At 36.0% G+C, this 26,043-nt stretch overlaps 1 protein-coding gene across 3 annotated transcripts in view; it reads right to left on the bottom strand.

Annotated features, from left to right (window-relative positions):
* Nucleotides 1–673: 673 nt before the first annotated feature.
* Nucleotides 674–26,043, bottom strand: part of LOC143711983 (CLIP-associating protein 1-B-like) — an 81,101-nt gene continuing 55,731 nt past the window's right edge. For 2 of the 3 annotated variants that reach the window (XM_077204218.1, XM_077204219.1), the window contains 16 exons: nt 25,585–25,829; nt 23,036–23,099; nt 20,960–21,123; nt 20,785–20,863; nt 19,643–19,786; nt 19,442–19,537; nt 17,505–17,651; nt 16,018–16,130; nt 11,331–11,478; nt 10,205–10,412; nt 10,068–10,124; nt 8,691–8,881; nt 7,792–7,920; nt 5,267–5,473; nt 5,067–5,183; nt 674–3,856 (listed from right to left, as the gene is read on the bottom strand). In XM_077204218.1, the coding sequence (XP_077060333.1) occupies nt 3,770–3,856; nt 5,067–5,183; nt 5,267–5,473; nt 7,792–7,920; nt 8,691–8,881; nt 10,068–10,124; nt 10,205–10,412; nt 11,331–11,478; nt 16,018–16,130; nt 17,505–17,651; nt 19,442–19,537; nt 19,643–19,786; nt 20,785–20,863; nt 20,960–21,123; nt 23,036–23,099; nt 25,585–25,829 (2,196 nt within the window). In that variant the 3' untranslated portion in view covers nt 674–3,769. The remainder of the gene's footprint in view (nt 3,857–5,066; nt 5,184–5,266; nt 5,474–7,791; nt 7,921–8,690; nt 8,882–10,067; nt 10,125–10,204; nt 10,413–11,330; nt 11,479–16,017; nt 16,131–17,504; nt 17,652–19,441; nt 19,538–19,642; nt 19,787–20,784; nt 20,864–20,959; nt 21,124–23,035; nt 23,100–25,584; nt 25,830–26,043) is intronic. The other variant, XM_077204220.1, reaches the window with a different exon arrangement.

Genomic DNA, 26,043 nt, shown 5'->3' with positions numbered 1-26,043 from the left:
AGGTCATATTCCAGCACAAAATCAACATTTAATTCATCTTAAAGAAATTAGTTCATTATTTTCACGACTATAAAATCATATTTAAGATCATTTTTTTTCGCCAAACATTCCAGGATATTAATAATTTATCACATTTCAGATCAAATATTCAAATTCATTGCGTTCAAATTTGCAAAATGCAAAAGATACTAATAATTTAAAATGTAAATATATTTGTAATAATGACTTTCGAAAACATTAATGGTCTAAAACAGGCTTTTATGTTTTCAAAATATTTATTTTTGCTTTTGTGGTAAATTATGATTTGGAAGTCATCTTTTAAAATTTAAACGTCAGATCAATTTGAAATAAATTACATAATTACTTAAATCCTTACAAAAAGTAATAGTAAAACTCAGTCATAAATGAAGTAAAGTCGAGCTGTTCTGTCGTGAATGAATCTGACGAAACATCCTGCAATCAAAAACACTGCTTAATCTCTGACTGACGTGATTAAACGAGAAAACACACGCGTCAGCATTAAACCTGCAGTGATTGATCTGAAAATCACGATTAATAACCTGAATATCAACACCTGGATAAATATTTAAAGATCATAATCAGCAAGTATTAATGTCACAATAATCCCACGTGATTTCAGGCGACTGAAATAAAACTCACTCAGACACACCAGTGGAAAACTCAGGTTTCGTTTATCTAGAGCAAATAGTTTACAGATAGCGAATCCTACACAGGTGAAAGTTAACAAAAACAGTTCATATATACAGCTGCCATAAAGCACAACGTGTGAAATAAATACAGACATGATTTTAAACATGAGCATCTAAACTGAAGGCATGCGCAGCATGTGTAGCTCTATGTCTGAATCTACTTGCATTAGCAAAGCGTTTGCGCAAAAATCCCTTCAGTGAATGAGCTTTATCAACAGCTCACTAGTAAAGCAGGAACATCAGAGTTGGTGATTTACTCGGTAAGATCTATACAACACTGAGTTGCTTATCATACTGAATTAAAGATTCTAGCTGATGTATGTAGTGGTCCGTATGTAGTTCACTATAAAGTATTTACAATCTGAACATTTGATTCTTTTACCAGCATTAATGAAGTGTACGGAAGTGACGTCTTTGTAGTGAAGGAATCAGTTCAAGTGTGTATTGATTGCCAGAGTCCAGAGATCTTCTAACTCAGGGTACGTTTACACGACAACGATGTAGCTACTAAAAATGGAAATGTTTTTCCTAATGCTATCGTTTTTAAAAAACTTGCACTTTGAAACCTGTTTTCAAAAGTTTGCATATTCAGGCCTCCAACATGCAAACTGAACGCGTAAATCGTGTAAATGAACGGCTAAAATGCAACGTTTTTTTTAACGTTTTTAGTTGAAAACTGTTGCGTGTAAATATGGAAGCTTGTTTAAATAAATAATATTGCGACTTTTTATCTCACAATTCTGACTTCATATCTCGCAATTGTGAGAAAAAAGTCAGAATTGCGAGATGTAAACTTGAAATTGCGAGATAAAGAGTCAGAAGTGTGAGAAAAAAATTGCAATTGTGAGATATAAAGTCAGAATTGTGAGAAAAAAAGTTGCAATTGTGAGATATAAAGTCAGAATTGTGAGATATTAAGTCAGAGTTGCGTGAAATAAAGTCGCAATTGTGTTATAAAGTCAGAATTGGGAGAGAAAAAACAACAATTCTGACTTTTTTTCCCTCATAATAGTTTATATCTCACAATTCTGACTTTATAACACGCAATTGCGACTTTATATCGCGCAATTCTGACTTTATAACATTCAATTGCGTATTATAAAGTCATAATTGCGAGATATAAACGTGCAATTATGAGAGAAAAGTTCAGAATTTCAAGTTTATTTCTCACAATTGCGAGTTTATATCTCATAAGTCTGACTTTACAACACGCAATTCTGACTTTATATCTTGGTTGGAGGGGGGATATGGGATAAAACCACAAAAGGACATTTGTTTTGAAGAATTGTTCATCCTGAAAACACAAAATAGAGACTTGTATTGTATTATGTTGCAAATATCGTTTGATCGCTGCATCCAATAAAATATGAAAAAACAAAAAAGTGCAAGGTTTTGAAAACGATACCGATATTGTCTGTATCTGCATATTACGTGTTGAGTCTATAGGGGTGCAGTTTCTTTAAAAAAGTGACATCGCCATCAACTGGCCAAACAGCAGAATACAGCCATTTTATTCATTTTCGTGGATCCATGTGATTCCAACAGGGATTGTTTTGACAACGTTGTCGTCTGTACACGAAAAACGTAAAAGGAAAGTCTTTTCCGTTTTTAGTACATCATTGTTGTGTAAACGTACCCTAAATTACATCATCTTCATTGTCTATTGTTTTATACTAAATGAATAAATTGTAACAAATACTAGAAGGATTATAGATGATTCACTCCACAAAATCACCAGTTTTTTGTGTGGAATGTTCTTTGGGATTTCTAACAAGAGCGGATAATATTATGTGACTTTCTTTTCATGGTAAGGCGCTTAAATTCAAACCTAAAAAAGAAAGGAAAACTAATGAAATCTAAAGTTTAACGTTCAGCAAAAGCACAGAGTGATTCATTTAAGCACCAAAATTTAAAACGGTTTACAAAAAGACTAGCAGAGCACTTTAAACAACCGAACAGGCACAAACCGTCCTAAACCAGAAAACTGCAAATTGACTACTAGTAAAAATCCAATTTGGATCATTTTTTTGTTAAAATTATTGCTCTAAAACTTCAGATACGCTTATACATTGTTTGATAGCACAGCATGTCAATAATCCAGCAACTAATTTAGTGTTTGTAAGTGAAAGCTTTCGTTTTAAAAGACCAAATGCAGCTAAATCTGATCCAGTTTGGTTTTAGATCATAATTGTAGGTTTTGTTAAAAAAAAAAAAATATCAGAGTGTGGTCCTTAAATCACAAAAGGAGAACTTTAGTTAAAGGAGAACTCCCTTTTAGTGTTAAAATAATCATGGTCCTCCTAAAATATCTTAATGCTAACAGTTATTTGTGTTTATCACTGGGATGTGCAACGCTGGAATGAGAGATTTCAAGGTAAATTTGCTCTTTTACAATCAGACTTTGAGCAAAACCTCTTCACCTGTTGGCCAGACATGAAACAAATACTGTACAAATACAATCTCAGTTCTTGCATATTTTCAGATGCCCAAAAAAAAAAAGACACTCACCACTAAACAAGCGTTCTAGGGAACTGGAGGCAGCAGCCGAGTTAAAGACGAGAAACTACGACGGACGCCCTCACTAACGAGTGCTGACGCTGGAGGTTTGAAACAGGACTTCTGATTGGCCGATTAGAGAGAACTTTTCGTGTGCTTTGAATATGAGGAAGTTAGACGCCACTGCAAAAATGTAACGGTAAAAAGTAATAAAGCATTAGAGAATAAAAGCCCTCGCAACAGTTCTCTCACACACACACAAAGGCTCAACTGCTGCGCGCACACTCGCTCGCACACACACACACACACACACACACACACACACACACACACACTCACTATGTTGGTAGCAGATGTTCATTCAAGCACATACGCAACCAATCACAAACCCCAACAGGCTGCGGTTAAAGTCGTGTAAGCGGTTGCACCTGTTAAATGAATCATGTGCCCTTTATTAAAGCAAATGTGCACCTAAACAAGATCTACTCGCACGATGGGCCGAATGTGCCAAGTCTTTGAGAGAGTTTAAGGACGGGCCTGTAAGAAAGCTGGGAATTGAGTGTTCAGCTGTGAGACGAGACGTCTGAAGAACTGCTGCTGTTGCTGGTGGTGGTTTGAGCTCGTTTGATGTACAGATTCAGTAACTTCATCTGTAGAGACAAAACAAGACTTCACACACATGAACCCAGTGTGCTTCCTATCTAGACAGTCTTATAAGGGATCACAGGTGGTGGAAACTGTTCAAACGCAGGATCATTAGAGGGTTATTATCGTCAAAGGTGCAGTGTGTGATTGTTAGCGGCATCTAGTGGTGAGGTTACGAATTGCAACCAACAAAAGTTATGGTGGCCGACAGGAAGTGATGTCATCGTCTGAGACAGCAGAGTTGCCTGTTCAGCAATGAGGTTTCTTTACAAGGATAAATTAAGAAATTATGTTTACTTAATTATTCAGTAAAACTGCTCATTCTAAGGTAATAAAAACATGACGGTTCATTATGCAAGGTCTTTATACACCACTGAAAACATAGTTATGAATCTTATATTGCATTTCTGTCAATAGATCCTCAGAAATATTACACAATGCACCTTTAACTAAAACTGAAACCATAAAAAAATGTCATTACTAAAGCAACATTTCAAATTTTTGTTTAGATTAAGTTGAAGATGAATTACTAAAATAATACTAAAAACTATATAGACAGCAAAAAAACAACATCATACAGTACTGTTCAAGTTTTGGGTCAGCAAAATTGTTTTAATTTTTTGAAATATATTCATACTTTTATTCAACAAGGATGCATTAAATTGATCAAAAGTGACCGACTGTAAAGAAATGCATAATGTTACAAAAAATAAAACGTCTATATCAAATAAATCCTGATCTTAATTTTCTTTTATCAGTCTACAAAAATATGAAGCAGCAAAAAGCTTTTTCAACATTGATAATAATCATAAATGTTTCTTGAACAGCAAATCATCATATTATAGTGATTTCTGAAGGATCATGTGACACTGAAGACTGGAGTAATGATGCTGAAAATTCAGCTTTGATCACAGGAATAAATTACACTTTACTATATATTCACATAGAAAACAGTTATTTTAAACTGTAATAATATTTCAGATTTTTTTACTGTATTTTTGATCAAATAAATGCAGCCTTTATGAGCAGAAGAGACTTATTTCAAATATATTAAAAAGCCTTTTGAACGGTACAGCCACCCAAAATCCACTCAAGATGGTAGAAAATGTTGATAATAAAAAAATAACAAAAATATTTAAACCTAGACCTATATATGTGTTCTTGTTAGGTTTCTATCATAAAAGCTTGTGTATGAATATATTGATGAGATCTGACCTTGCTGCCGGTCAGCTGCTGTAGATGAGGCTTCAGATCTTCACCGATGATTGAATAAATGGCCACCAAACAAAAAACACTGGCCTTACGTACACTGCTCTCGGTGTTATCATAACCCTGAAACATACACACACACACACACACACATTTTCATCTTGCTGTCTGTCTCTGCATCAGTGTGTGTGTGTGTGTGTTTATACCTGTAACAGTCCTGGGATGATGTCAGACAGAAGCTGCACCAGGGAATCCTGGGGAATCCGCTCGATTACTTTGGTCTGCATCTTAATGGCGGCGAGGTTGATGGGATAGTCGGCTGTCTGGATGATGGGACACAGAACTTTGATGCACTGCTCGGGGTGGATCGATCCGGCCAGCGTGGAGGCCGTTTCTTCTGCGGCCCGAACGACCTGTGGAGCGCATTAAAACATTAACAACACGACCTTCAGACGACCTCATCTGATGATGTCAGAGGCAAAGGCCTGATTTTAACCATTCTGACCTCAAGGCCTCTCACTGTCCACAACAATATATCAAGTTCATGTAGGCTAAGATGTTTCCCCTGGTACATCTGCTGTAATGACACCTTTTTGTTATCAAAGTTTTGATAATTAACTACATATCAGGATTAATATAGTTACATAAGACCATAAAGACATTTTTTCGCCTTACTTATAAAATAAATGTTAACTGAAATTTGCCACCATTTCTCATTTGCATTCCGTTTAACTTTATATACTTAGACTGATTTTTTTAAACTATACAGACATATATAGAAAAAAAAATAATAATAATAAAAGTTTTTCAAAAAATCATAACAAAATGACCAAAAAAATCCAAAATAGAACCAACAAAAAAAAAAAACGAATTAAAAATATGAATAAAAACTATAATATTATCTCAATGATACTAAAATAAGTATGATTCATATATTAAACCATATAGTAACTAAAATAATTATAATTAAAACAAATGAAATTTCAGAAGTTTGAAGAGCTCCTCAAGAGTTCCTACACTCTTTATTTCTTACTCAAATTTTACCTAATAGAATATTTTAGCATAACTACAAAAATATATTCTTAATAGAAATGCCCATGGACTTTAAAGATATGATATATATAAATCACACTTTTTAAAATGAGGCCAGTGTTGTTTAACTATCATTGATATACTATTATTTTTACTGTTTTGTTAATATTTGGATTGAGATTATTTTTATATTTTATATTTTTATTTTAGTTAAAATTGTCACCTTTTTTATATGCCTATATACTTTTTATTTAATTTTAGTTTGTTATTTTAGTTATTTTACTTAAACTAAATAAAAATGAGAAAAGTTTCCTTGGCAACTAGCTAAAATAAATTATTTTATATTTCATTTTATTTCAGGTAATATTTATTTTATCACAAGCAATAATTTTTTTTCACGGTTTTAGTTGATGATACAAATAAATAATAAATAGCCTTCCTCATATATCATATATGGGAATTAGGGCTGTAGCTATCGATTCTTTTTGTAATCGATTAATCTAGCACTTAATCGATCGATTAATCGAGTAATCGGATATTTTGTGTGTGTGTTTTATTAACAGAATAGTTATATTAAACTTGTGTCTATTTCAGTTAAAGCTGTTATACGTTATATACTATAAGTTATATAGTATGCAAGTTAAAGCTATCTCATATGTGAATTTTCCTTTAAGATGTTATAATATAACCACTCTAAGCATATTTGTGTATTCTGGTAGTTTAACGCTGAAGAAGAGCTGTAACGTGACTTGTTGTTGAACACGCAGTAAAAGCTGACGCACTTTTTCTTCCGTGCGTTTTAACTGAAAAATGAGTACTCCGAATCTTTATTAAAAACCAACAGGCTGGGGACTTTAATTTTTTGTTGTTGTCTGTATTTGGCAGACGTGAAATACAAACAAGGTCTCGCAAAGACTGCAATACAATATTTGTTCCTCCATCACGTCCCGGTGTGTGCAGTGAATGCATGCTGAAATTATTGTTGCGTGGCTACATAAAAGTTTAAGCATATGTGATGCATTGCTGCAATCGGTCTGACTGGCGTGTGTGTGTGTGTGTGTGTGTGTGTGTGTGTGTGTGTGTGTGTGTGTGAAGGGGTTCTTTTTTTTAGCCTATACTCTCTTGCAATTGAACGTGATAGTTACGTTTACTACTTAAAAATGTCATCAAAGCTAAAAATCATATCTAGTCAAACCGCATCACGACGACATCGCTACAAATACAGTATGGGATTAAAATCAGCGAACATCAATAGGCTTAGAATACGTTACCTTGTTTCAGCGAGTTAAGTGTATTAAGTGAATTAAGTGTGTAATGATCCCACACTTTAGACAATTTCTGCCGTTTATTTACATATTTATTCTCCGCCATCGCGCCAACTAAATTCAAAATATATGCTTCCTGAACAGGTCCGTGTGAATAAACGGTCCGTGTGAAACAATCAAATCCCTGCGCCGCGCGTATAGTGCGACATAGGTATTTAACAAGGCTTCGAGGCAGAGTTTTTGCCTCGAGGAATTTTTGTAATCGAGTAACTCGAGGAATCGTTTCAGCCCTAATGGGAATCCTGGTGGTGATTTTTAGTTTTTTGTACTTTATATTAATCCTTGTTTTGTTCTCTTTAAGGCTCCTGGTGGACGGAGAGAGAGAGAGAGAGTGTGTGAGAGAGAGTGTGTGTGTTTGTGTGTGTCTTGCTCACCTCTTTATGACAGTCTTTATGGGCCTCCAGTGTTTTCATGATGGTGAGTTCTGCATAGTTCTTGAAGCGCGCTGGTTGACCTCGCATGATCTCCTTCAGGACTCGCAGTGCCAGCGCTCGGATGGTGTGCTGCGGACACACACACCATCATCTGTCAGTTCTGTTGCTTATCTGGAGTGTGTTTCCCGTACAACGACGCAACTCACTTCTCCACTATTATAGTACGATGCATCGTTGAAGAAATCAACTAGCTAGTCACGACTGTTTCCCGAAACCATACGGTCGTAAATTGATCGTTCAACCACGTTAGTTAATGATGTCACGCATGTGTTGGAGTAATAACTTCTTTTAATGAATCTGTTTGAGATCGAATTAATACTAGATGTTTTGCTATAAATTACGGACATGCATCTGAGGACTATTTTTCATTTTTCTCAGTTATTCTGCTTTATTTCCAGATTCGATCACAGACTCATTCTTACACTAGATCACGTTCACACACGCGCACTCTTCAAAAACAAAAACTACACTTTAAATCTCGACAAACTAAAAGACGTAAACGACATTTGTATGTATTCTAAATAAAAGATACAGATTGCGCTGAATGTCAGCTTGATTATTTGGCTCAAGATAAGGATTTATTATAAGGAATCCTCATGTCATGCAAACAAGAAACTCTTCTTCTAACCGCAGGTCGAGATCTGTCGTGTCAAACACACACACTTTGCGATGCTGTTTGCGAATGTTCATCCGAACGATGGTTTCGGGAAACACGACTCGTTGAACGGCTGATAGCGACAGAACTTGCGACCATATTTGGCTAACGATGCTTTTGGGAAACGCACCCCTGTGTGTGTGTGTGTGTGTCTCACATCTTTATGTGTGTGTGTGTGTCTCACATCTTTATCTCCCAGCGTCTCCAGCAGGAGCAGAAGCATGGTTTTAAAGTGCTCCTCCCACAAGGCCAGACTGTCGTCACGCGTGACCTTCAGCAGCTCCAGCAGAGCGGCCCGCCTCTCCTCCACACGCTCGCTGTGATTGGACAGCTCCTTCAGCAGGTCACCAACCATCTCCAGGGGCTGCCCGGGTCCTGACCAATGAGAGTCCACGACAATAAACACACGCTGACCTGGCAGTCTGAACATTTAGCCTACGTTCATACCAGTGGCGACTGCTGGGAAGCTCATTTCCGGCCTACATCATAAAAATTGTCCATTTATTTATAGCCTAGCTAGCCTAGCCTACTGTATGAATGAATGAACAAACGATCTAGAAAAAAAAAAATGAGATTTAGGTTAAACTAAAACAAGGAATTTGGTGTTTAATTGTGTGAAATGTAAGGGTTCTGTCACTTCTGTCTAGTCTATTTCTTGGTTTTGTGACAGAGCCCTGACACTCATGTTTGTCTTGTGTTGTGTAGCACACAGCTTGTGTTTTTACTAGCTGTGTGCTATCATGTTGTCATGTTTTGTGTGAACACGTGGCTTATGAGTGTTTTCATTGGCTGCGTGTTCATGTCTTCACGTCTCATGGTGATTTGTTTTAGTGGCCATGTGCTTGTGTTTTAGTCATGTTGGGTGTGAGCACATGGCTTTTCATGTGTGTTTCCTTGTGCCATTTTTTGGGCCCCATGAAAAGAATCTTGACAGGGCCCCCAACACAGCGGAGACTTTTTTCATATTAATTTACATAAAATCATGCGCTATTATGGTATTTTGACTATCATTCTCATATATTTAGAAAATTGAGTTTGCTTATCATGCAATTTTAACACTAGAACGGCCACCAGCAGTCATTTTAACCGCAACATTTAAACTTATGGTAATTATCTTACTATTTACTTGTTTGGTGGAGGCAATCCAGAATTACTGTTGGTGAAATTATAATCAGACAAATATTTAATATAATGGCAAAATATTTGCCTCTGCCTCTTTTTTCTTCAGAGAACCTGTTGTTATCCACCGATCCGAAATAGGCCACTAGCCTATTTTAGTAATCACACAATAATTTGACAATTTAATTTAAATTTTATATCAATATAGGCCTACATATTCTTTTTACTTTTTTTAATGGGAATTTCCTGGTAAAATGAAGGTAAAAAAATATTATTTTGTATTTTATTTTGCCTTTCCACGGACCACCTGCAGTACCCTCACGGACCACTAGTGGTCCGCGGACCACAGTTTGGGAACCACTGTTCTAGAGAGATGTTAAATGAGATTTTCATTCACAGAAACTGACTTGTGCTCTTCAAACAGTTCAAAACATCCTCATACCTGCAGAAAAACCTTTGGGATGCATGATCTTGTTTTCTCCACAGTCCTGCTGACGACCTGAAACAAGAACCCAAAGACGTTGGTCTGTTTCTGTGAACATCATGAAGAGATTCTCCAGTAGATGTGTGTTCGTTTACCCTCTCGGATCTGCTCCCCGTCGTCGAACAAGGCGAGCGCTCCCTTCTCGTAGGCGCTGATGTCGCTGTAGTTGTAGGGGTTGTACTCGCGTGTCCACGGGCCGCTGAACGATCGAGGGGATGGTGTGTTTAATAATGACGTCTTGTTGTCCAGCGCCGTCCGGCCTCCCTCCAGACGAGGATCCACACAAGATGACGCCACACCGGTCTGAATGAGAAAAATGGTTATTTTTACTTCAACCTGAGTGATTATAACATCTAATTAATCCAAACTTTTTTTTTATTGTTAAAGTCCCCCTGTAGTCAACAATTGTATCTCTTTAAACTCATCTTTGATCACCAAAACGTCATATTTAAACGTTTTTCCTTGGGAATTAATTATGCCTTGAAATATCTTGAATGTAACTCGACACTCTTGCCTCATTTAGTATGTGCGGTTCTATGAATATGCAAATGAGCCCCGCCTCCACTCACTCACTCACTCACTCAGAGATCCACTCGTTGGCGATCACACTTTGATCTGATTGGTTACAAGGTAGTTTGTGACGTCAGAAACACCAGCGATTTCAAAGCGTGTTTTTGAGACTGTCTTTGGTTCACTGCAGTTTTAAGGAGAAAATACTCAGCAATGCTGTCGACTTTACACATGGTTTTTCTTAAAGCAAATTAAAAACACCACATAGACATACAAACAACATTAAAACCAGAATTTTTCACCACAGGGGGACTGTAAATTTTATGTAGTTGCTTTTTCAAAATGGTCACATTATTAATGATTAATATAAATGGTTAATATAAACCAATATATATAAAAATCACACTTTTTAAAATGCCTATATAATATTTATTAATTTTAGCTTTTAGTTTTTTTAATTTAGTTAGTTATTTTAGTTAAATGAGAAAATGAAAATGAGAAAAGTTGTCAACTAGCTGAAATAAAATAAACATAAATATTTTTTATCATTAACTAAAATGTTCTTGTGTCAACAAGTCGCTGAAACTATAACTATAAACAATGAAACTATTGCTGGTTACATGCTACAAGCTGCTAACACAAAAAGTTTTGCAGCAGAAACAAACTTCATGCAGAACTAGATCAACTAGATCAACAGATTGTGGTACTCACCGGATCTTCCCTCTTGCCGTCACGTTTGATGGGCTCGAGGATTTCTTCCTGACTGCGGAAACTGAAGCTCTGGATGGCTTCGGTTACGCCTCTTAAAGAGCTGAAGATCTCGTCAGAGTTCATGTTCTCGGTGTCGTACTCCAGCATACTGTAAACACACAGTGAGGTGTGACTCCATACACACACTGATTTCAACATATAACACACACGGGACGGCACACAGACGAGATGAATGTGTTTTCTGCTCAGCTGCAAAGGAAAAGTGACACATCTTGAATGTTTCATACGGACAGACTGACGCTTGACAAACTTCTGCATTCGCCACGAGTCCCATGAAGCAAAGCGGCGGAAACAAAACAAATCGTGTGGATGAGAGACAGAAAGATGTCACAAAAGTGTTGAAAATGAGGACACAGATTCTCACTTCGCTAAAATTTTCAGAATTTTTACTCTTAAGACAAGACAGTACAGGTAAATAGTATCAAAAATGTAACTAATCGACACAGTACATTAAGACAATTGTTTTTCTTTTCTGAAGTGTTGTTTAAATATGCAAATGAGGCACCATCTAATCAGAAATCTGAACTATCCAGGCTCAAAATATAAGTCTAATTTTGTTGAAATATTAAAGGTTTTTACTGAAAGGTTTCTCTTTTTATTACTCCATAAATCAGAAAATACTGCCAACAGACAGAAAAAACACATTTTTACCATGTTTTAGGAATAAAGTGTTCAATAAATCAGAATACAGATAGGAATAAAACTATAAAGTTTGGTGTGTTTACCCTAGTGAAAAATAAATATACTAAAATGTATTTGAAATACATTTATTTTATGCCAAGTACACTACAAACACATTTACAAATGTATGTGCTTAATATAAATACCCTGCAGTATACTAAATTTGTATACTTAAAGTCTGCTAAATTGGAACAACTAATTTTGTACTTAATGTACTTTAGTTATCCAGAAATAGTGCTGAGGTTTAACTAAAGATATACTGAAGTATATTTGATTGTGCTAAAGTGGAACTAATGCAAGAATACTCTTCAAATATCCCGTATTTAAAGACTAATAGTGACATTAAACTCATTTTAGGCTTAATATTAAGAAATGTGCATTGTGCAATAAAGAAGAATTCCAAATAAAGTTTAATTATAATATTTATATCACTAAGGCTCAAGCGATAGTCAGTAAATATGTTAATGGATTCGCAGTATACTGGGTATGAAATAAATGCATTTTAAATACATTTTGATATCGTTTTTTTTTCTATTAGGGTAAAGTGAAGCTGAAGTGGAGATTTCTGACTTTAAAGACATGTATTGTGATCGAAATCTACAGATGAAAACTTAAACATTTACACTTGATGTTTTCTTTCCACTAGTCTGAAAGAAGAATGGAAGCAAAATAGACCAAAACCTCAAAATTGACCGGTGCATGAAAAAAAAAAAAATTATTTTTCGCCTTAAAGGAACGTTCTGGGTTCAAATAAACCCGAAACAATCCTTTAAATGTCATGCATTGAGTTTGATTTATTAGACTACCAATCCAATGAAAAGATGGACAAGTATGTATGAGAATCAATGTCCTGACGCCCGGGCCGAGGAGTGTTACCTGGGCGAATACGCCCTCCGATGAGCCCGGAGCGGGGGGGTGGTGGGGCCGGGGTGGGGGGGAGGGAGAGGAGAAGAAGCCTTTGAGCTCCAGCCCCATAAACGACTGGGCCGAGAGGAAGAGGAGGATGAAGAGAGAGCAGGGAGGATAGAGACAAAGAGGAAAGATAGCGTGAAAGACGCTACCGTGTTCTGAGCAAACATGACTAGGGTTGGGAATCGAATACTTATGGTCAGGAATCGGATACATGTTATAAAATTTCAATTTTGATTCCTCTTATCGATTCCTTTGTGAGTATTTCAATATGAATTTAAACCATTCAAGCGTGGAAGAAAGTCCAACAGTAAAAGTGAAATTTAAATGAGTCTTTAAGAGTCATTGAATCATTCACTCAAACTGATTTAAAAATGTTTTTTAATGAACTAAATATATTTTACATTTTTATTTTTAATATTTTAAACTAAATATATATTAAATAGACCGCAGCAATTTACATTTTGTCAGAACTAGTGGTCGACTGATATTGTTTTTTTGATGGCCGATGCCGATATCTTAGAGATCAGGGTGGCCGATGGCTGATATAAAGCCGATATTTATATTTATATATCAAACATATATATCATATGTGTGTGTGTGTATATATACACACTTTATATTTATATAAATCAATATTTAAAAAATTAGATACATTTAATAAATATTTAAAAATATTTAAAATAAACATGCGTAGGCCCTATACTTTAGATGGCAACTTCTTGAATCTGCAATCCTATTACAGTATTTTTCACAAATAAAGTAATTGTTTAAAAATATATGAATATGTGAATACAAAGGAAGTAAACACTGTAACAGGGCACTCAGTAATCTGGTAATTTCATGCGCACTGATAATCAGATTTTTTTTACTTTGACTTTTGACAAGGTAACGCTAATTTTTCATACAGCACACAGTGAAAACGACATGAATATGACACAGTGGGCAACTGGATATAGCACAGCATATTTTAAAATGAAGGATTTAAAGTTTTTCGATCGCGTCTCCTGTGAATCTGATCTTCTGTTCGCATTTACTCACTTCGCACGGACCGTCACTCGCAGGAACACGTTTATGCAGGCTACAAATGCACACTTCACAAGATATCACAGCTGGATTCGATTAAATCTGCAAGGTTTGTGAAATTAAATGTTTATTAGATATTCAGAGATTTGTTTAAATTATGTAACTTAGATGCGCATTTGCTGAATGTTGACGGTAAATGAGAAAGTATTTTAGCCTGATTGTTTGCCTTTTCTGTTACAAATAATATAAAAGCAAACGCATTACTTTTTCGCATACCAGTAACGTTCTTTGATTACCAGTTCTGTAGCCACTGGTTCTGTCTAACAAAGTATTAGATATGACTGACAGAGAGACGGAGAATGTGAGTGAGCGGTGTGTGATCAGATTCAGGCGCTGCCGTTCTCTTCTCAAGGTGCGTTCACACCGCCGCCGACTTGAGCTTCCAAAGCGGCCGGAAGTCATTCATTTTCAATGGAAGCTGGCTTCTCTCAGCTGCAAGGAGCGTCAAATCCCTCGGCGTCGCGTTTTGGGCGTTTTGAGCGTTTTGAGCGTCAATCAGAAAGTTGAAAGAAGCTCAACTTTATGGTAATGAGCTATGACGCGGTTCAGCGGCAAGCAGCGGCAAAACGCCAGAAACCAATCAGAATAAAGACGTCCTTCACTCTGGCTGATTCCGGAGAAACATACGATGTGAACTTTCGTTCCTACCAAAACATTAGTTCCGAGAAAATGGAGGAGAAGCTGATAATCGCTGTTGCTGGGTTTCCTAACATATATGATATGACGTTGTTTGCTTACAGGGACCAGTTACAAAAGAACGAGGCATGGGAATGCAATTCATTTGCTCACGGTGACAAAGATTTGACCAATTGCACTAATGCAAATAATAGCCTAATGCAAATAATAATAATAATAATAGCTAATTATTATTTTTTTCCCCGACCAAAAGTGACCAAAACAGTTATAAAAATGCTGTCAATATAAAAGGTTTCTTCAATGTATTGCTTGTTTTTTTCTGTTTATTACATTTCATGTTGTGACACTTCTCTTCTCCCGGCTACGTCAGAGCGTCCAAAGCGTCAACGAGCTTCCCCGTGCTTTTTGACAAGCGTCCTTGACAGAGCGGCCAGAGCTTCTTTGACGCTCAAGTCGGCGGCGGTGTGAACGTACAGTCAGGTGCTGGTGTTCTCAGCGCCGCCCGTCAAAATAAAAGTCTGCAGCGCCGTCAAAATAAAAGTCCTGCTTCCAATACATCGGGCAATCAGAAAACTTATCGGCCGATGCCGATATTTTAAAAAAGCCAAATATTGGCCAATATATCCGTCGACCACTAGTCTGAACCTTTAGTAAATTACATGTAATTTGTTTAGTTGTCTATGCAGAATCGTGATCTCTATTTTTAAACAATAAAATCTTGATTCTCAATTTATCCAGAATCCTGCAGCTCTAGATAGCTAAGAATATTAAGTCGTCACATTTATTTCTGTAGCACTTTATACAATACAGATTGTTTCAAAGCAACCTCACATCAATAAACAGGAAAATAACAATGTTACTGTTGTATAAATTAATAATTAATGAAACTAATTAAATGTTAGCTATAAAGCAGTTCTACAGAAGACAATAGTGTCATTATACAGTTAAATTCAGTTCAATGTTGATTCAATTCAATTCAATAATAGAGCCAATGTTCCCAGTGGCAGGGCGGTTATGTTAATTGTCTATTATTTTCTTAATATTAAATATATATATATATATATATATATATATATAAATTACTAAGGTAAATTGTTATTAAAATGAATAAACTAAAACGTTTATATATATTTAAATACATATTTAAGGTGATTTATTTAATAAAATTGTATAAAATAAAATAAAAATGTAATATTAAGAATACAATAGGCTGCAATACAATAACTCTGCAGCGTTTTTCTTCTGGCTCAGATTTCATGTAGTCCTGATGATGTCACACAGATGTGTTTAGTGTATTGTGTTTTGGGTGACGTACCTGGGAGAAAGTCCTCCGTGTGAGCAGTTGGTGGGTGACGTGAGCGGGCTGGTGCGGGTCACGGGGTGTCTGGGAGGAGCGCGGGTCACGGGGCTGCTGGGAGATGCCTGAGACTTCACAAAAATAATAATAATTCTGTACTGTGCAGGCCAGACAAGTCATTTTGACAAGTAGAAATGTCGATTCGTAAAGAAAGACTACGCGCGAGCACAGATACATATTCAAACGAGCATCTCTATAGAATAAACATGTAATATGCATGTTCACGCCGTCAGCGTTTACAAGTTTACACGCAGATGATAACATTTTCAAAATTTTTTAAAGCATGCATCTTGGAACCTGTTTTAAAGTTAGCGATCTCGTGCAAATGAACGGCCAGAATGCATTAAAAGTTTTGTCGTGTTAGCGGCCCCCAAGTGAATAATAACTTATGATCTTTGCAAAGGAAGTGAATCAATCAAAAACTAACTTTAGCTGGATAATAACTTTATTCTAGAGCTGCTGTAAAGCCAAAACTATCTCTGTAAATGTCCTATTATCACTGTAAAGCTGCTTTGAAACACTCTATATTGTTAAAAGCGCTGTATAAATGAAGGAGTCTTGACTAGACAAATAACACAGACATGTCAGTGAGCATCACGTTAAAGGGATAGTTCACCCAAAAATTTAAACTCTGTCAGTATTTACTCTCCCTCATGTTGTTCAACCCCGTAAGACCTTCGTTCATCTTCATAACACAAATTAAGATATTTCTGATTAAATCTGAGAGCTGGATCACTCCTCCATAGGCTTCTTGAGGGATTGACACTTGTTCCCCGAAAAGTTATTAAAGACATCGTTAAAATAGTCCAAGTGACTACAGTGGCTCAATCTTAAGTTTATCAAGCGACGAGAATACTTTTTGTGCGCAAAAACAAACAAAAATAACGACTTTATTTCAACTATTCATGTCTTTCTCTGTGGGCCTCGAGTGAGTTCACTAGTGTAACAGCGCAGCGCTTCTGTGTTGTACGTCACACGTAGGCTTCCTATTGGCCGACGCTGGTCATGTGTGTGATGCGTGTGACGTACAACACAGAAGCGCTGCGCTGTTACACTAGTGAACTCACTCGAGGCCCACAGAGAAAGACATGAATAGTTGAAATAAAGTCGTTATTTTTGTTTGTTTTTGCGCACAAAAAGTATTCTCGTCGCTTGATAAACTTAAGATTGAGCCACTGTAGTCACTTGGACTATTTTAACGATGTCTTTAATAACTTTTCGGGAAACAAGTTTCAATCCCTTAGAAGCCTATGGAGGAGTGATCCAGCTCTCAGATTTAATCAGAAATATCTTAATTTGTGTTCTGAAGATGAACGAAGGTCTTACGGGTTTGAAAAACATGAGGGAGAGTAATTACTGACAGAGTTTTCATTTTTGGGTGAACTATCCCTTTAAGTCCTGAAGACTGCAGTACAGCGATGGAGAATAAGAGAGTGTGTCTGTACCACTGTGGTGGTGTTGCTGTTGTTCTTCAGATGGCTGTGCAGGAGTTTAGTGGCTCCGTCCTGGAAGGTTTTGGGCAGAGCGCCTAACAACATGGTGAACTCTGGGGTGTTCAGCTCAAACAGGGCGATCAAAACCATCTGAGCGGCCTGAAAAACACACAAGCACTGTCATGAGACAAACATTTAATAATGCTGCAATTATAGAAGCTGAAACCGTTTTCATTATAATCATAAGATGCTGAATTTATGCACTGCTAAATGTTTTTCATCAGTATTTTTGTTTTGTTTTCCAGTACAAAATCAAGAAACTTTTTCATTTACTTGAGAAGCAAAATGACGAGATATTAAGTTTTGTTTTCTGAAATATCAAAATTAAGTGATGGAAAAAAATCTGCCGATGGGGTCAGAAAAATACCCATATCTTTAAATTCAGTTTTTATAAACTTTAAACATAACCAGGCACAATTTAAAAGAAGTGCAAAGCGAGTGTTGTCTGTGATTTAGTTTGTATTGTTGCTGCATTACACTGAGCAGCTCCGCCCACAGTCAAATATCTTCCACAGCTGCTTATTAAACATCAAATAATATGAGATTTTGTCACTTCACACTGTATTTTTTGCCTTGACGCGAGGACGAAAAATGACAGGTGAGGTGCATCTCTACAAGAATCTGAAGCGCTAATATAAACATTTCAGAGATTTGCAATACGATTTGAGTTTAATATGCATCCCAATTGACATTAGTGAGGGGTTGACCTCATTTTTAATCTGAAATGAATACATGAAGGCTGTGAGGGATAGAATTCAGATCGTAAGCTCATAGATCACATTACTTTTTTTTCTAGTTTTTTGTTTTTGTTTTGTCTGCTGGAAATCTTCCGGAAAAAAGTATTTTCAATGTTTCACCAGTTGAACAACCAACATCAAAGTTAAATGAATCAGTGGTATTTTAGTTTTATTGATATACCATAGCTTTTATTTTTATATTTTTTTTACATTTCTAGTAATTTTGTCATTTTTATGAGCTTTTGTTAAAAAAAAAAAAATGCTATTTAGGTTTGCTTTATTTTTATTTATTTCCAGTTGAATTTTTTTGTAATTTTGCTTATGTGATTTTTTTTTTAAATAATATCATTTAGATTTACTTTATTTTTTATTTATTTCCATTTTTTTGAAACTTTTTCATCTTTATTAGTTGTTTTCAAAAAATAATACTATTTAGGTTTAATTTATTTGTATTGGTTTATTTATTTATGGTTACATTTTTTAGTCATTTTTATTTGATTTTGTTTTTATTTTAAATAATACTATTTCGGCTTATTTTATTTATTTATTTCCAGTTTAATTTTTTTAAATAATACTATTTAGGTTTAAATAATTTTATTTATTCCAGTTTGATTTTTAGTCATTGTGTTAAGTCATTGAAATTGTTTTAAAAATTTATTTTATTTATTTATTTTTATTTATTTTCAGTCTAATTTTTGGTAATTTCATTTCATTTTTATTAGTTTTAGTTTTTTTTTATATAATAATATTTAGGTTAATTTCTATTTATTTCCAGTTAGCAATGTTCAAGCTTCAAACTATCACAAATGTTTTTGATAGTTTTAATTGTAGTTAGCAGTAATAATCCTGCCCTGAACGTACTGTATGAATCTCCCTCACAGCCTCGTTTTCATTCATGGCATATACACTGCCTAAGGTCAAAGGTCATTCAGATAAACGTGTTAGTGGTGCAGAAATGAAAATGAGGAAAGACGGTTATCAGCTGACATGCCTGAACATCACCAAACATCATAGCAAAACCATCAGCTGAAATCCTGAACATCATTGCAGAGAGCAGCAGTGTTAGACAAGCCCAAGAGAACACAATCAGACGGCCCGCGTGACCTGGAGAGCCAGTCAGGAGGTTAAAGGTCAAGGGTCAGGGGTCACTACCTGCTTACACCTCTCCTCCAGGTTACTTTCCCCCGGCAGGGACGCCACAGTCGAGCTCCTGCCTGACGCCTCCTCGATCGCCCAACTATGAAGCGTCTGAGACACATCACAACTCACTTTGACAACCAAACTTCAACTTGAGCTCGAGCAACGTCTCATCCGGACCCGTACCGTGAGATCCTTCAGAAACAGAACACTGACCTTTCTGACGTCCGAGCTCTTCGGTTCTGTGGTCCACGTGATGATTCGGGAGACGGCTAATCGTGTCTCGCTGGAGTTCACGAAGTCTGACGGATCCATTTGTCTGGCCAAAGATTCGATGTACTTCAGGATGCCCACCTTCACCTGCTCACACACACACACACACAAGCACACACGCACACACAAGCGCACACACACACACACGCACACACACACACACGCACACACCCACACACACACGCACACACACACACAGACGCACACACACAGACGCACACGCACACAGACGCCCATGCGCACACACACACACACACACACACACACACACACACACACACACACGCACACACACAGACGCACATGCGCACACACACACACACGCACACACACATGTTTATTTCAGCTACTTGTCAAAGGCATCATTTCTCATTTTAATTAAAATTATTAAAATGAAAATTAATAAAAACTATACAGGCAGTTTAAAAAACGAATAAAAAGTACAAAACAATCAAAAAAACATTAATTTAAATAACAATGAAAAATTTTTAATTAAAATAAAACATTGAAAATATTAAGTAAAAAAAAATTCCTAAATGATACTAAAATAACATTGTTTACAATAAGGTTCCATTTGTTTACATTAGTTAACATCAACTAACAAAGAAAAATACAACTAAAATATTTAACAATCTTAGCTAATGTTAATTTCAACATTTACTAATACATTATTAAAATCAAAAGTATCAGATAATATTATTTACTGGACCTGATCTAATATGAACCGAGAATCACCAATATTTTTTATTTACTACGTTAACTAGATTAATAAATACTGTAGTTAATATGCAATAAATTTGATATTTTTATGAAATAATATTATGAAAAAAAGCTTAATTATAATAAATTATTAATCATTATTTAAATACAAATTGTAGATTTTATTTCAAATTTTCTTTAAACATTATTTAAACACAATTTATTATTAAAATACTTGAATCCCAAATGTACAGGGTGGTTTGATGGGATATTATAAGTTATTTTTGGACGCCGCTTGTAAGCGTTGGTCAGCTGGTCAACATGACACAGCCATAATGAAGCAGAGCAGGAAAACACTGGGAGAAAAGGAGAAAATAAAGACCAACCTTGAGGTTTGGTGTCTGTGTCTGATCAACAATAAACCGCATCAGGATGTTGAACTGCTGATCGTACGGAAACGAATCCCTGGGAAAACCAAACACAAGAAAATAAACAGAAAACTCTAGAAATAGCATTTATATCGAGGCCGAGCTGGTGTTGCTGAAGTGAAGGGGTTCAGACCTGGTGACGTCGAGAGCTCGCTGAACTTTGGCCTGGACGGACCCCAGAAGATCGGCCCCCATTTTCTTCAGCAACTGCGTGAGCAAAATAAACAGCCAATCCTGAAGCTCCTCTCTGTGTAACGTGATGAAGTCCACCAACGTCTCCAGGAACATGCTGAACACCTGATAAACACACACACACACACACACACATTAATAAAATGGGTTTTTATGTTATAGAAACAGAATTCCGTCTGAACTGTTGGTCCATGTCAGATTAGGGTTGCCAACTGTCCTGTTTTAGCCGGGATGTCCTAAATATTGGGCCTAATTTATTTGTCCCGTACGGGACCTCCCGTGTCCCGATTATTGACTGCTACGCTGATCTAACCACTGACTCATACAACAGCAACACGACACTTGAGAATGATCACGACACCGATCATCATCCAATCATAATTGCCGATTATTCCCTTGAAATTGTAATTGCGATTATTAATTACGATTATCACAATTTACATTGAATATATATAGGCATATTATAATACATGTTTACACAAAGATTGTTAACACACACACACACAAGTACTGTCCCCCTTTACTTAACATACACATAAATTGTATGAATGACTCATAGTAAAGAAAAACATTAGGACTATGCTAAAGCAATTAAATAGCAGTCCCAAACTAGCTTTTGTTAATACAATGTTGATATGAGCCACCACGGTCATTTAAAAATATAAAAAAATAACACAAAGTGAAAATAAAGTGGCATTTTTGGGTTATGGAAACGACAGTTACCTTGGTAAATGCACAATACTAACAAGAACTGTTAATGAAACAGCTCCTGAATGAAAATCATACCTGCATGCAAATCCTTCTCAGCTAACACGTGATTTATTGGTATTTTACTTTTATTCCGTGACTTACTAATTTACATTGTAACGACGTTGCATGCTCGTAGTTTCTTTGTTTTGCACTTTATACAGTGAAGCGATACACAGCGAGCACCGGCGCGTGCAATTGAAGAGTGCGCGCTACGAGCACAGTATAACGGCTGACAGGACAGTAAAGTCCGTTTTTCTGAGGTGAAAGACTTTTTATTTCAGCGTACACTTGCGTCACTGCCTGGTATGTCATATTGTGCTGGGTTTTCTGAAGTAGCCGTGATTCGCCTCTCATAATAACATAATTATGCTCTAAACACACACACACGCAGAGTGGATTTTCTTTTGTAATCGCGGCTTTGAACGATTACGTAATCGTGGCATCCGTAATCGTAATCGCAATTAGAAATTTGATTAATTGTGCAGCCCTACAGCCCACGCTCACGCACATCAGACCATACCAACAACAAACTCTAATTTGAGAATTAATTCATCTTTTGGGACAAATCATTGTTTGATTTGTTAACAGAATCCTCTGTAACGTGACTTTAATAGACCGGAGCGTCGAATCTCAGAGCTGGTTCAAACACATCCACATCGCTATGATCAGATGCTTTCTGAACTGCTGTTTTCTCACCGCTGCCATTTTTGTTAGGTTTATGTTGTTATTGCTAGTTTCAAAGAGCAGCACATGTTTACATATTCATCTAACCGTCGCTCTCAGCATCGTGGACAGATGTTCGTTAAGTGAAGAAACGCCGCTGCGAGTATATCAGGGTCTTAAAGTTTAAAAAATAAAAAATAAAACATTTTAGCTACTGGAAATAAAATAAAAAGTGAACTGAAATCACGGTTATTATAGTTAACTAAACGGAAAACATAAAAAAATTACATGTTTTGTTATGAAATATAAAATAGCACTGATCGAAATAAACATTTATTTCAGATAATTGCCAATTCAATATAACTTGATGTACTAATATTTAAAAAAATAAAAAAAATAATGAAAACGGCTCTGAGATTTTTAAAAGGTATTTGTTTTACGGTATTTTAAGGTTTAAACACTTACTCTCTGATGCATCGGCCAAAACCACCAGCAGAACATAAAGAAAAACAAAATCCATTAGCATTAGGAGTCATAACAAACATAAACATCTCAAGTTATTTGAGTTATGTGAATAGATGAATATGGACAGATGAAATGTCACCTTGCTGTGAGGATCGGCAAACATCCTGGTGAAGATCTCACACAATCTCTTCAGCTCTACACGACTGAAACACAGAGACAGATTTATAATTCACGTTCCATATCATAATCGATGATAATGGTTATGATAGTTAACTAAAACTGTTATGTATCCCCTGGCTTTGTGTTTTGATAATGGGACTTTTAATTTGCATTTACCCTGGTATTTTCGGTGCATAACAGAAAAACTACAAAGGACTACAAAAATGGCAAATTAAAAGTCCCATTAACAAAACACAAAAAGCCAGGGTTTACGTAACAAAAAATAAAACCATAAAAACGTTTGATACTTAATAAAATCCATTACTTTATAAAACAAACTTTGCCTTAAAACAAAAATGTTATATAATAAATTAAACACTTTATTTCAGCTAGTTGCCAAGGCAAGATTTCTCATTTTCATTTAGTTTTCACATACCAAAATAACTTAAAAACAAGACTATAAAAAAATTGGTAATTAATAAATTCATTACTTTATAAAATGAATGTTACCTGAAATAAAATAAAAAACTAAACATAATTTATCTCAGCTAGTTTCAAAGGTATTGTTTCTCATTTAGTTTAACATGATAAATAACTAAAACCAAAACTGAAATGGAAACATTTATTTAAAAAAACTATAAAGACATTTAAAAAAAGAAAAACTAATAAAAATTGTCTTTGGATAAAAGCACTTGCTAAATGCATACATGTATGTAAATTAAGAAAGTGCACCGCTAATTTTATTTTTTAATTTTTGGTTACGATGTTCCACTTTAGAAATCCAACTAACTATAAGTAACTCTGCAAATACATGTCAACCTACTCTCATAAGAGTATTAGTAGACGGTCTGCTTAATATCTGCTAACTCTTTATTTTGATGCTCCACAACAGACTTTATAACTCTGCAACTACACGTCAACTTATTCTACTAACCTGAACCCTAACAGTCTACTAATACTCTAATGAAAGTTACTTATAATGTCTAAAGTGGACCATCAAAATAAAGTGTAACTACAGGGTTTGTGCAGATACTGTCAAATTAAATTCTAGAACTTTCAAGGACTTTTCAAGCACTACCAATGAGAGATCTCACTTATCAAACAATATCTTTATCATCTTCCAAATTCTAAAAAAGGTAAGTCGATTAATAAAAATAAACCAATAAAAGAAAATGGTACAAATAAAGTGCAGTAGATGCAATGACAGCGGTAACTTTAACCATTACTTAACATTAATGACATTTAACCAGGATACTATGACAAAGATATCGCTTTCCTCTTTCAAACTGTTTTAATATATTGACACTATTAATATAATTACATTAATATATTCCTCCATTAATATATGATTGACCCCAAGAATAAAAGCTGTACCATATTTTTGGATATTTATATGAGCAATATCAAGCTCATAGCTATGCGAAATTACTCTATATCAGACGGGCCACAGTGTTAATTTTGCGTGAAAGGATTTTTTATCGATTAAATTAAACACTACTTTCACATTTATTGTCTTTCAATAATTCAAGCACTTTTCAAGTACCTTTTCATAAAAATGGCTGTTTTCAAGGGTTTTCCAGGACTTAAAGGGATAGTTCACCCAAAAATGAAAACTCTGTCAGTAATTACTCTCCCTCATGTTGTTCAACCCCGTAAGACCTTCGTTCATCTTCAGAACACAAATTAAGATATTTTTGATTAAATCTGAGAGCTGGATCACTCCTCCATAGGCTTCTAAGGGATTGAAACTTGCCGGCCCATCTATCCCTTTAACTATCCCTTTAAATTTTACCAAGTCAAATTCAAGTACTTTAAAGGGTAAGTTTGGCGTTTTACAAGTAAAGCCCTGTTTTAAGATCGTTTCTGATGAAATCGAACGGTTAAGATTAAAAATTGGACACATGCTGCTGTCCCGAGAATTTTAGGTTTTTGTGTTAGCACCCCCCCACCTATACAATGGTTTCATAGGTGCACTGGAACAATCATTCATATAAACGCATTAAACTTTAGTTTACAAAGACTTGAAACTCACAGAGTGGTCTGGGGTGTTCACTGATATGCTCACGCAAAAATCGCTGCAAAAGATGCTTTCCAACAGGTTTTATGGTAGTTTTTGGAAGAATGTCCGGGTGTGAGGCGTTTGGAAAAATAGGTCCACAGTTTTACAACGAATGGTAAAACACCTGTTGGAAAGCATCTTTTGCAGCGATTTTTGTGTGAGCATATCAGTGCACACCCCAAACGACTTGGTGAGTTTCACGTCTTTGTAAACTAAAGTTTAATGCATTTTTATGAATGATTGTTCCAGTGCACCTATGAAACCATTGTATAGGTGGGGGGGTGTTAACACAGAAACCGAAAATTCTCGGGACAGCAGCATGTGTCCAATTTTAATCTTAACCGTTCGATTTCATCAGAAACGATCTTAAAACAGGGCTTTACTTGTAAAACGCCGAACTTACCCTTTAAGCACCCTGTACGAACCCTGTAATGAATGAATTCCTTCATAGACGTGTAGTTCACGTGTACCTGAGGACTCTCTGGCTCTTCAGGAGGTTCTGGAGTCCCAGGAGCCCCTCTTTCCTCTCGGACCAGTTAGCGCTGGCGCAGTGGTTCAGGATCTCGGCCACGTCCTCCGTCTGACGCAGGTAATGTGGCATGGCACCGTTACGGGAGCTGAAGGAGCGCTCGGAGCACGCGCTGGACGCGTCGCTGTTCGCGTCGTCATCGGAGTACATGCCGGGAGACTCGAACCGCCGTCGCATGGGTCTCTGCTGCAGGACAGAGTTACACAACACCAGAGAAATAGCTTTCAGATTATGACGCTATGCTAAAGGAACTAGCATTGATTTAACAGAAAAGACACATGCAAAGATTGATGCTCATGGATGTTTTTAAACAATTACATGCATGTGTGTATACGGTAAGTGGGCAAAATCAGAAGAAATAATTAAAAATATACTCTACCATTCAAAAGTTTGGGGTCAG

This window comes from Siphateles boraxobius, unplaced genomic scaffold (assembly GCF_051911475.1).
Source record: "Siphateles boraxobius isolate OS27281-9 unplaced genomic scaffold, OSU_SipBor_1 5, whole genome shotgun sequence".
In the NCBI taxonomy this organism is placed as follows: Eukaryota; Metazoa; Chordata; class Actinopteri; order Cypriniformes; family Leuciscidae; genus Siphateles; species Siphateles boraxobius.
The sequence above is the reverse complement of the archived record's forward strand: the minus strand, read 5'-3'. Positions and strand labels throughout refer to the sequence as shown.